General features: G+C 40.4%; 1 protein-coding gene across 1 annotated transcript in view; it reads left to right on the top strand.

Annotated features, from left to right (window-relative positions):
- LOC111752149 (RNA-binding motif, single-stranded-interacting protein 3-like) overlaps positions 1–12726 on the top strand; it is a 159733-nt gene extending 147007 nt beyond the window's left edge. Inside the window, exons 3-4 of the mRNA XM_064277316.1 lie at positions 11055–11146; positions 12643–12726. Of these exons, the coding sequence (XP_064133386.1) occupies positions 11055–11146; positions 12643–12726 (176 nt within the window). The remainder of the gene's footprint in view (positions 1–11054; positions 11147–12642) is intronic.
- Positions 12727–13089: the final 363 nt, after the last annotated feature.

Consider the following 13089-nt stretch of genomic DNA (forward strand, 5'->3'; position numbering starts at 1 on the left):
GGGCTTCTAGTAGACACAATAATGAGAGCTCAAGAAGTAATTCTAGTCACCTTTTCAAGTCAAAACATCAGAATGACTCACAGGACAGTTTTTAGGGAAGGAGAACCAGAAGAGCAAGGTTGTGAAAGGGTGGAGGAGTTACATTTTATTGAATACGGTATTGTTTGGCTTGAATTTTTTTTTTCCCCCCATGGTGTGCATGTTACTTTCAATTGCCCATATATCACTTGTGTTTTTGGATCTACTATAATATTATGGAAACCCTGGTGGCGTAGTGGTTAAAGTGCTACGGCTGCTAACCAAAAGGTCAGCAGTTCGAATCGCCAGGTGCTCCTTGGAAACTCTATCAGGAGGTTCTACTCTGTCCTGTAGGGTCACTGTGAGTCGGAATCAACTCGACGGGAGTGGGTTTAGTGGGACTATAATATTAAAATTGTACTTGATATGTTGTATAGGGTAGAGAGAATAGTTTGGGGTCCAAGAAGATGTGAAAGCTACCACCACTCATACTGATGGGGGCAATACTTGGGTATATTTGGAATCAGGCCTATAAACAGGTGACTGGCAACAGTAATCAGTAAAAAACAAACAAACAAAAAAAACAAACCCAGTGCCATCAAGTTGATTCTGACTCATAGAGACCCTATAAAAAATGGGTATAAAATACGAAATGCTTGACTGTATTTAAACAAGTCTTCCCCGGGATTTAGAAGAGAGCTTTATCAAAGGTTTGTAATGAGGGAGTACTAGATGGATCCTCTTCCCAGGAAAATACTGGTGGCTAAAGGCACGAAGGGCTTTGTATGGAAACTCAGATGAAATGGCACATCAGTGGAGGAAATATCTAGAAAGTAGGATGGAACAAGAGCAGAGGCTCACAGATAACGTGCACTTCTTAAGAGGCTTGACTTGTCTGTAGGATTAGCTTCCTCATCTTTCGGTTCTGCGCAGAGCTGCTTACTGCATCCTTCCGGGTGGTTGGTGGGTTTTACTACAATGTCCGTCGTCCTTCAGAGGCGATGGATGGAAGGTGGGGAGGTAGATGGATCGCTGCTGAGAAGGAGCTTGTCTTTGCTGCAGGAGGATAAGTCAGACAACAAACTTGCTTCCTATGCCATTTTCTGGGTGCATTGAGTGTGAATGGGGATTAAAATAGTGGTGCTGAGTGGGATTGCTGTGGTCAGAGTCGACTTGATGGCAACGAGCTTGTTTTGTTTTGTTTTTTGGTTTGGTGGGTGGGGAAACTACCCTCCCCTTGATTCTTACACATTGTGGCTTGGGCTTTGCTCCTCTGATGGAAGAATACTCTACATTTCTGTAAGACCTGTCTGAAGACCAGAGCAAGGAGAGAGGACAAGACGGGGCAGCTGGAAAGAAAATCAGTGGTTAGGTTTGCCTACCCTCCTGTGGCCTGGGAATTGTAGAACTATAATTAAAGTGTTCAAGTATAGCTTTATTCCATCATAGTAACGAACTCAATGGAATTGTTTTATAGATACCCTGCACTGTTCTGGAGTTGCCATTATACCCTTGTACCTCCTGCTGTAATTGATGGCAGAGACACATAGGACCAACCGTTCACACAGGGCATGTATTTTATTTGTATCCCTGAACACTGCCTGTTAGCAAAAGAAAGCTTTGCTAGTTGGTTCACAGAGGTTAATCTGCCATTTACAGCCAAGCAGACTTCTCCCTTAATTTCCACAGTATTATACTAAAATAATGGTTGGAATAGATGAGGACCTTGGCAAATCAGTGAGGGTCTTTAATCTCAATAAAGCATAGTGATCGTACTAAGCCCGTAAATAATGACTCTGTTCCTAATTTTGACTTCATTCAGTCTAAAGGAGCAATTTCTCTCATTTAAAAATCAATTGAACGGGGTGAGGAGGGAAGCGAGTTTGGGGATTTGAATTTGTGTTTGGTTTAATAAGACTTTTTGTGCAACATAAATGGAATGAGAAAGTGTCCCATTTTCAAGTGGCATACTACTAAGTGCTTCGCTTCCTAAATTTGTCTGCCTTTGTAATTGTTTTATTCTTCCGGGAAATGCCTTTGGAGACCTAATTTCTTTTCCCCAGTCTGTGCTTTTGTCATTTGCACACAAAGTGTACTGAGTTTGCCACCACCTGGATGAAATATTTGCTATTTTGGAATCTAGCACTTTCCACCCTTCATGTGGTACAAATTCCACTCTACCTTGTATTTAACATAAATGACTTCAGCTGTGCACACCAACTGAATGAGAGACGATAGAAAGAGAGAAAAACACATACATGCATAGCATTTAGAAGGTGGATAATGTCACTGTTTTTCTAGTTACTGAAGAGGGCCTTGGCTCAACTTGAACACCAATGCATGCACAAAACCATGCGCACTGTATTGTTTTTGTTGTGCGATGTTGCGTCGATTCCAACTCGTAACAACTCTAAACGGCAGAGTAGACTGTAAATCTTTATGGGACCAGTTCACCGGGCCTTTTCTCCCTCATAGCCACTGGTGGGTTCTAAACACCGACCTTTTGGTTGCACAGCGAGAACTCCTTACACACACTATAGTGAGTAAAATTAGTTCAATAATAGGTAGAGAATTTCCACTCTATGCCATTTTGCACACGTGTAAAAAAAAAAATATATATGAATTAAGTCGTGTCTCCCAAAATATGTATGTGTTGTAAATCCTAACCCCTGTACGAGGTTGGCAGTTCTAATCCAGCAGGCGCTTCTTGGAAACTCTATGGGGCATTTCTACTCTGTCCTATAGGGTCGCTATGAGTCGGAATCGACTCTATGGCAGTGGGTAGTGGATATACCTGTGAATGTGATCCCTTTGGGAATAGGGTTTTCTTTTTTATGTTAAGGAGGCCATTATCAGTTTAAGGTATGACTTAAAGCCAACCACTTTTGAGATATAAAAGGTGCAGATTAGCACAGAAGCAAGAGCAAAGGGGGAAGATAGATGCCACATGAAGATAGCCAAGGAACAAAATAAGGACCTTCCCCCAGAGCCTACAGAGAAAGAAAGCCTTCCCCTGGAGCTGGTGCCCTGAATTCGGTCTTCCGGCCTCCTAAACTGTGAGAAAATAAATTTCTGTTCATTAAAGCCACCCACTTGTGGTATTTCTGTTATAGCAGCACTTAGAAACCAAGACCCCCCTATATACTTAAATTTATTAAAAAAAAAAAAAAAAAATTTTTTTTTTTTTTTTTTTGTTACCCTACTAAACCGTAAGCTCTTTGACAGGAAGGACTGTGCTGGAGTCGTCTTTGTTTTCCCTCAGGATCTAGCATACTATCTTCCTTAGACATAGTAATTGCACAGTAAATTAAATAATGATCATAGTCAGAGAGCTGCATCATGTCTCAAAAGTGTCCGTAACAACAGTCAAATCCTAGTCCAAAAGCCAAAATCTTGTTTTGGTGAATCTGGCACTATTACACCAGAATGTTAAGGCAATTAAGCCTAAACATCAGGGGAATATGGTGGAATGATTTGTTTGCCATATGATGGGTGTTGTCATCATTTTATTTAACTCCATTTGCCAAGTGTCTGAGGGTGGCAGCCCTTGGCACAGGAAGTACATATGCTGTTTCTTTTCTGCATAAAATCTTTGGGTCCTGTTTTCCAAAGACGTTTCAAAGCATGATTTGGGATTTTAATGGTATAGGATTTTTTTTCCCCCTCAAAATAAGCACTTTTGTCTCTGGGTTCTGCATTCTAGCAAGACCTGTCTTTTGCTTTTCTTTTTGCACACATCTCATTTAGGACGTATGGCTATTGCATGGTCCCTCAGCAGTGCCCTTGCTTCGCTGTAATGGTCACATACTGGAAATGAATGATACTGGCGAAATGACTCTGGGTCTTCTTGCTAGTTTGTTTTTGTAAGCAGAACAGTGAAGAAAAAGCAGAACAGTAGCAATGAAATTATCAGTGCTGCCCTCAGACACCTTCTCTGATCACATAACGCAGAGAACTAGGAAATCCAATAGTAAGAAGATAAATTTGGCAAATCCTCAAAGTTTAAAGACGCTTAGCTCTGCCAGAGAAATCTAGCAGGAATAGACAGTCATGGAGGCAGCCCTAACCCCACAGGACTTCCAGGAACCCTGCAAATCACTCCTCCCTCCTTGCAACTCGCTTTGAGCATCATAACAACTACAAAATATTGTTAAGCATAAATAGAAAATAAACAAAACAAAAAAACAGGTGCCATCTAGTTGACCCTGAATCGTGGCAACCCTGTCTGTCCTCACTTAGAACTGCTCTCCATAGGGTTTTTTTCAGTGGCTGATTTTCCAGAAGTAGACCACCAAAAAAAAAAAATTTTTTTTTTTTTAGACCACCAGGCCTTTCTTCCAAGGAACTTCTCGGTGAACTTGAACCTCCAGCGTCTTGGTTAGAAGCCAAGCACTTAACCACTGAACTCTTTGCACCACCCAGAGACTCCAAACCTAAATAGATGGAGGAGGTATTTTTGGAAGAACGACTCATAAAAATCTTTAACTGTTAACGTTTGAGTAGAATTTCAGTTGAAAGTATAATTCCTTAGACAAAGTGTTCACTTACTCTGTTTAGAAATCACATTTGACTCACAGCTGGAACGTCTTTGGAAGAAGGTGGATGTTACACCAGCCATCTGTGTTTCAAACAGGCTTTTATGACAGTCATTCCAAAGACAAGAGACAATGCAAATGTTGTGAAATTGAGTGTTCAGTTATGCTTCGAGAACAAGTCTCCCTTGGCTAACTCTAGATGCCACCACAAATTTTTGAAGCGGGAGTCCTGGTTTTATCCTTGCTTTCCCCCCCACATAAAGAACAATCTCAGCGTTGATAAATCAGTAAGCAGTTTAGATAGAGAATTTCAGGGGCTAGCAGCAACAAAGAGTATAAACTAAGCTGCTGAAGATATTCAAGAGATTTTTCATGGAATCCCAAATGGACTGTCGGCATGGAGTCCAGTTGACTGGCAAAGGTCACAGGGAAGATTTGTGTCCAAATGCGTTAGTGAAACAAAACAAGGACCCTCTGGGCAATAACCTGTGTATGCAGAATTCTGTTACAATTTATAAATTTATATAAAATTCTAAACATAGTTAAATATGTATATATACAATTTCTAAAATAGAAGTATTTTCTTTTTTTTTTTTTTCTTAAAGTCAGGAGGCTCATCGGGGAATAAAAATAGCAAAACTTGAACACAAGGTTTAAAGCGTTTCAGGAAAGCATTGATTATATCTGCCAATAGAATGAGTGTGTTTGGCCAATGACCTAATTAGTGTAGAGTTGGTTCTTTCTCACTGCTCTGCTTCCCGCTAATTGCAGAACTGCTGGCCTTCTCCCTCTGACAAGAAAGAAAAACAAGGACAGGGAAGTGTGGAGAAAACAGTGACATTCAGTTTTAATTCATTTGAGCCTGCTGCCAAGCTTAATTATGTAATTGAGAGAGTGAGCTGGGTGGGCTTACAGCTCCTTGAGCCAGAGTTTCAGATGGTTAGCAGTCACCGGGGATTTGTAGAGGATTTTAGCAGTTACCATAAAGCATCTTTGACCAATCCTTCTACCCTTCCCCTCACTAAATTTAGGTACACAGGGTCCTGTTCCCAGACTTGACTATTTGTCATTAAGAAAAGCAAATGGAAACCAAATTGCAGTTACTTTGTTCTTTAGTAAATACATCATTATTCTTGAGGGGCAGCTTCATATTTCATTTGGTGTGGTGTATGTTGTCACGTAAAACTCACAAATGCAACGTTTATTTCCAGAACGGGAGTATTTTTCAGGGTTTCTTGAGACATGTTGACCTCTGAACTTTCCATTTGAACTAGTGGTAGTGAATATGTATGAAAAACACAAAGCGCGGTGAAATATTTCACTGATGGCTTATCCTTCGTTTATTTGTTTGTTTGTTGTTTTTTAAGGATTCTTAGCCCCCACCACCACCATTGGCTTGGGACCGCCAATGTAGAAGATGTTCTGACTGAAGGTACCACTGTCTCTCCTTGCTGCCAAGGGGGCTCTTCAGAACTATACTTTTCTCAAAATTCACACATAACTTTCCAATTCAGAGAAAGCTCAGGGCATCTCATGCCCTCACAGAGATTTGTTCTGTTTAGATTGGAGTGCAGCCCTGGAGGTCAGCATAGCGATGTTGTAATATCCTGTGTAATGTGCGGGCATGGAGGGGAAGGGAGAAAGCCAGAGAGAAGAGTCAGCGCTAGAGACAAGGCTGAAAACCAAAACCAAATCCAGTGCCGTTGAGTGGGTTCCAACTCACAGCGACCCTGTAAGACAGAGTAGAACTGCCCCATAGAGTTTCCAAGGAATGCCTGGTGGATTTGAACTGCCAACCTCTTGGTTAGCAGTCGTAGCACTTAACCACTACACCACCAGGGTTTCCATAGACAAGGCTGAGAGTCCTGAAAATCCAGGGAAGCCATGCTGGGTGGAGGCGCGGCTGACCACCACTGCTTAATGTTTATATTGCTCTGGAGAGTCAAAAAGTGATAGTAGACTTGTTTATCAGTTAATCCCTACTATAGTTCGGTGAGGTAAATTAGCAACTTCTAAACATGTTCTCAATTTATAATGACAAATATTTATTAAGCAAGGGCTAAGTATTAGGCAGGAAACCCTGGTGGTATAGTGGTTAAGAGTTACAGCTGCTAACCAAAAAGGTCAGCAGTTCCAATCCACCAGGCGCTCCTTGGAAACCCTATGGGGCAGTTCTACTCTGTCCTTCAGGGTCGCTATAAGTCGGGATCAACTTGATGGCAACAGGTTTGGTTTTTTTAAGTGTTAGGCACAGTCCTAGTAACTGGGAATGTTAAAAAAAAAAAAAAAAAAAACTAACATATGATAACCAAGAGTGCTCTTTTTTTCTTCTTTCCAGTTACAGTGAATGAAGGGGAGAGCCCTTCTTTTAGCAAAGTCCAGCACTTCCTTATATGTAATAGGTCCCATCCCCTCCACCCTCTCAGGCACCTTATTGTGTAAGTTATCTCTCTGCCCTTCTGTAGCTTCAATCTCTTGCCTTCTGTTCCATTTTTCTTATCAACATGCAGAAAAAAAAAGTGCCAAGAGCAGCATAGTAGGTACTCAGTAAATATTTCCTGAATGACGTGAACGAATCCTCAGTAATTTTCTACCCCAGCTTCACATGGGAATCAATTTGGGGATTTATATATACATATGTGTGTGTGTGTGTGTGTATGTGTGTGTATGTAAGATACCTAGGCCCTACTCCCCAAGATACTGATTTAATTGTCCTCAGCTTGGGTTCTGGCATTGATATTTTTTAAGCTTCTGAAAGTAGTCTAGTGTGCAGCTAAGACTGAAAGTCACAGTATCTCCTGTCTGAAAACAAACAAACAAAAATAATTCATTTAACTTCATATCCCCCTCTAGCTAAACGAAAAACCAAACCAAACCCCTTGCCATCGAATCAATTCCGACTCAGAGTGACCCAAAAGGACCGAGTAGAACTGCTCTATAGGGTTTCCAAGGAGGGTCTGGTAGATTTGAACTGCCAACTTTCTGGATAGCAGCCATGGCTGTTAACCACTACGCCACCAGGGTTTCCCCTCTAGCTAAAGCAGTCTCTTAATTCTCCTTTCCAGCCAAGACAACTGTGGAGGGGCCAGTATTCACTCCCTCTACCTCCTCCTCTTTCTTTTGCTCTTCAATTGCTTGAGCAGACTTCAGTCCCCCACCCACCCACCCACCACTTGCCTGAAGCAAATCTTGATAATGATGTCCTTGTTCCCAAGCACACAGGCCACTGCCAGCTCTCATCTTGCTCACTCTCAGCAGCATTTGACACAGCTGACCTCTTGCTTTTTCTTGGAAGGCTTTCTGCCCTTGGCGATGGAGGTATCCTATTCCTTTCTTATTTCCTTCTTCCTCTCCCACTCTCCTTCAGCCTCCTTGCAATCTCATTTTCTTATCTGACTCCTAAGAGCTGAAATTGTCCAGCCCCCAAACCTGGACCCCTCTTCTTTTTACTCTAGCCATATTCATCTTTGTATCTCTGTAAATAATACCTTTATGCTGTTGACCTCCTAATTTGTATTTCCCATCCCGTCCCCTTTTCTGAGAGCCAGGCTAATATATCCAGCTGCCACTTGTCATTTCTACTTAGATGTCTCTCAGGCATTTCTAACTCAGTATGTCCCAAACTGACATTCTAACTTTCCCTCTCCCGAGTGGGATCCTCCACCAGTCTCCCCATTTCAGTGAATCTCACCTCCACCCATCCAATGGCTCATGCCAACAAGGGAATAGCAATTCTTGACCCCTATATCTCCCTACTCCAAGCCCAATCCATCACCATGTTCTGTTTCATCTATCTCCAGAATGGAACTCAAGTCATCCATTTCACTCCACTCATCTCAGTGCCAAGGTGCCATTTTCTGGATTGTGCAGTAGCCTCTAACTGGTCTCCCTTATTCCACTCTCACCTCCCCCGCAAAGCAATTCATTCTCCCGGCAAAGGCCAGCTGGAGTGATCTTAAAACAAAACAAAGAAAAACAACAACACAATTTTCTATCACTCGCTTCCTAAAAACTTCCAATAATGAACACTCAATTGTTATATTGTATATGATATTCTCTCATTTCTTTCAAGGAAAGAATGCTATTTCAAATTATAGATTTGTTTGTGTAGTTATTTGTTTAATGTTCACTTTCCAAATCAACCAAGGGTTGGGACTGAGACTGTTTCGTTCGCCATTGTCCCTACTCTAGGAGCCCTGGTGGCACAGTGGTTAAGTACTTGGCTGATAATTGAGAGGTCAGTGGTTTGAACTCACCAGCCACTATGAGAAAAAGTTGTGGCAATCTACTTCTGTAAAGATTTAGAGTCTTAGAAACCCTATGGGGCAGTTCTGCTCTGTCCTATAGGGCCACCATGAGTCGGAGTCGACTCGACAGCACACAACAACCACGTACCCTGTATCTGACAATGAAATTCTACCTGGGCTAGAATTTCATTGTTGAATGAAAGAATGGGCATATGGACGGATGAGGAAGGTTGACCAAAGTTTGAGGTGGGAGGGTGCCTTGCCAAAGCTCACGTAGGAAGTTGTACTGAGAACTCAGTAATTGTTCCTACCCGATGAATGGACTGAATTATTTTCTGAAATTGTTTAATTCCGTTGCCTGACTTCAGAATCCAAGGAATTTGCCAGAACTGTGTTCTCTCCCTGGTGGGCTTCAGAGTCCACTAGATCTTTGAAAACAGCATTTGCAGATTTGGCTTCAAATCCTGGATCTATCAGTTAAGTAGCTTATGATGTTGGGCCAGTCACATCACTCACCTGAGCCTGTAAAATGAACAGGAGGCTGATAGTATGTAAGGTTGTTATAGTTTTACCAGGTGTTAACGTGTCAACCTCCTAGAACAGCATCCTGCACATAGGAGGTAATATCTAAATTTAAGTTTTGTTTTCCCCCCCGCCTACCTCCATTCCTTGACTTCTTTTGTTCTTTTCCTTTTTTACACTTGTCCTTTCAGCTTTTTAAAAAATCTTACCTTAGTGAGAGCTGCTATCATAGTACCTACATACTTTGAATTTGGTTGGAAGAACTAGTAGGACTTATAGAGCAAACTTCCTTTTGGATTAGAAATACAAAGTTCCCAGCTTCTCGGGCCAGCTTTCCAAGAGCATTTTACAGTGCACTGCTGTGTCATGAGTTCATTTTAGGATAACATGCTGGGAGGGAGAAAAGGAAGACGGGATCGGAGGGGAGAAAATGAAAATGTTAAAAGAAACAACTTGGCAATTGGGTTCTCTTGCACTCTCCTTTGGCTATTTGGAGGTCGGCACCTCACAACTTCTCAATGAGAGAAATATGAGAGTGTAGAGCAAATCTCTGACTGGCAGATGAGACAATGCGTAGGGTATACTTGGTAGGCTTTTTAGGCATGCCCCACAGAGCTGCCCGAAACCCTGGTGACGTAGTGGTTAAGTACTATGGCTGCTAACCAAAGGGTTGGCAGTTCGAACCTGCCAGGCACTCCTTGGAAACTCTGTGGGGCAGTTCTACTCTGTCCTGTAGGGTCACTATGAGTCGGAGTTGACTCGATGGCACTGGTTTTGGTTTTGTTTTTAACAGAGCTGCCCTCATATACACTCTTGAGCATTTTTATTTTGAAATATTCTTGGCAGTTGACATTGCAGTTTGGCTAAGCCCTGGGGACTGATATCAGCTATGCTTAAAAGCATGCAAAATTCCCCTTTCATTGACTCTGTTTTGTTAGCCTTTACTTTGCCCTTCCCATGTGTACATACCCACAGGGGCACACAACTGCAGAACACTATAGGCAATTCTTACGCCCTTTTCAGATTGTGCTCTAATAACAAATATGTGATATGGGTCTTTGTTTCTTATTTTTAAAAGAAGCTTGAGGGTTTATCTATTTAATCATTCTTTATCATAGATCATCTAAGCGTCGTCAACATAGTTTATTTGAGACAGTTTATCATTGAGAGAGACAAAGTTCTATTTGGACTTAAGAGTCAAGTGGAACTAGGTTCAAACCTTCACTGTGCCATTCACAACCTTTATTCATTCATGGAGTCAACATGTATATTGAACACGTATGTATGCCAGACACCATTGAGGTTGCTGGTGATAACCTTATGCAAGTTCTCCTATGGCTTTTATTAACATCAGTTTTTTTAAGCTCTGAAAATTAACTTCAGTGGTAGACTTTTTTCAGGCAATTCTTTCTCCACACTCTTGAGGCAAATTCATTGAAGAAAGAAGCACGTGGTTAAACCATGAATTACTTTATTCATCCAGTTAGCTTAAATCGGATGGCTGATTATGTACCCAATCTCCAAGTCAACTTCTAGAAAATAATAGATTTACTACTTTACATCTGAAGACATTCTGGTAACTTTTCCAAAGTGTTAAGGACCCTTGCTTCAAGAAACTTCGTGTTGAACCAGTGTCATGTGTCCAAAGAAAAAAATGCAGATACACAATTCATAAGCATGATAAAAACGCAGCTGTTTGTGAGTACTAACAAAGGGCTTTGTGTTTTCACAGGTTATGGTTTTGTAGATTTTGACAGTCCCGCAGCCGCACAGAAAGCAGTAGCATCTCTCAAGGCCAATGGCGTGCAGGCGCAGATGGCCAAGGTAAGAGCGGTGTTTAGAGTCTGTATTTTTTTGTTTCCTTTTGGATCGGATATTTCTCTTTTGCTCTGAGATGACTCTGAAATTGAGTTTGCAACAATTCGAACTATATTTTTACTTGCTAGGAAAAAAAAAAAAAGAAATCCCATAATAGGTTTGGCTTGGAAGAATCTGGTATATTTCATTGTTTCTTTGTGCGTTTATTGAGTTCTTTTGTTATGCTACCCTTCTTAGTAATTGAAGGGCACTTATGAAATGTTTTGTCTGAAAATGGAGTATATTGTGTGTGTGTGTGTGTATGTGTGTGTGTGCACAGGTGTAACCAGGGTTTTCACCAATAAACAGTTTTGGAGTGGTCCAAGTTGTCTTTGATGAAATGTGCTAGACAGTAGCTCACTCTCATGTTGATGAGGCCTACTTGTTGAATGATAGGACTGTCTGATCTGTGTAGGAAAATGAGTTTCACCATAGTGTGCCCTATCCATGTTGCTAAAATTCCACTTTGGACTTTGTACATAGCCTTTCCTAGATAATAATGTTACAATGCTCATTTATTAAAAATTACAGAAGAAATGTCTCATTTTGAGAAAAAAGTTTTTGAAGAGGATATTTGCAGTCTATTTGGCAGCCTGTGATATAGTCTACAACTTTTCTCTGAAGTTATCACACATTCTTTATAGCCAAGAAAATGAATAAACTCACTTATAATTGTTCTGTATCCTGTGGCCAGTGGTTACAGGAATCGACATGTGTAATACAATGACATAGAACTATGTACGCACCTTCTGCCAAGGTCAATTTTCGGGTTTTGATATTTTACTATAAGTATGTCAGATGTAACTATGAGGGAGAACTGTAACTATGTAAGATGTAACTTAGGGGAAACTTGATGAGGGGTACATTGGCTATCTCTGTACCATCCATGCAACTTCCTATAGACATATAATTTTTTTCTTAAGTTAAAAACCATTATAACATATGAATGCTTGATAGATATTTGCTTTACGATAATGGTTATGTGGGAATGGTTCACATACAACTTATTTTTAAAATATTCTTCTTGATCACTCAATTTGCTATCTCCAGATTCTCAAGATTTTAGGTCAAATATCAACAGATCTTGAAATCCTGACCTAATGCATTTATGTCTTATGAATGTATAAAATTATCCTTAACTACTCTTCGACAGCAACGAGTTTGGTTTTTGGTTTATTCCCATAAAACCTGAGTGATAAAAAGTAAATGATGACGTCAAATTTACAGACATTTGAACTTTGGTGTGATTACTAGCATTCTCTGATAACATTTTCTAATTTCAACTACAGATAACTAGAGGTGGGATATTTGGTTTCCTCCAGTAACTTCAGTTGTCTTACAGCAAGGCAGTACTTCCCATATCTGTTATTCTTTTGCTCTGGGTCACTTCCCATATAGATTACTTTGGTGGAATCATTGTCCTTTATGACACATTGATTGTTTTTCAAGGTGGTATAAATTAGAATTTGAACTCAGTGGGCTGCGCCATGTCTTCCTCATCAGAATTATGCCCGGAAGCTTTGGATTTGTTTAAGAACTCAGATTGATGGCGTTAATATTTTTAATTAATAAGATAATTACATAAATGCCTTAGTTAAAAGATTGCTTGGCAAAGATGAATTGACAAGATTATCAAATAGCAACTTTTGTACCCAAGGAACACATGATAAAATATAGTTGTTTAGGTATATGCAAAATTTAAACCTTGAATATAAACCGAAAGGTAACATATATTGATAAGAAAATTATTATAAAAATACTCAATTAAAAAAAAAGTTATTGGAACATCTTTGATCTTTTCTATTGGTAAGTTCTCAAACTTAAGAAATAGCTAGATTGCAGTAACATAGGAGTAACGAATACGGTGTGCATTATCTCCACTGTTGCACATATTCTCGGATTTGTATGTG

Source organism: Loxodonta africana, chromosome 27, assembly GCF_030014295.1.
Source record: "Loxodonta africana isolate mLoxAfr1 chromosome 27, mLoxAfr1.hap2, whole genome shotgun sequence".
NCBI lineage: Eukaryota > Metazoa > Chordata > Mammalia > Proboscidea > Elephantidae > Loxodonta > Loxodonta africana.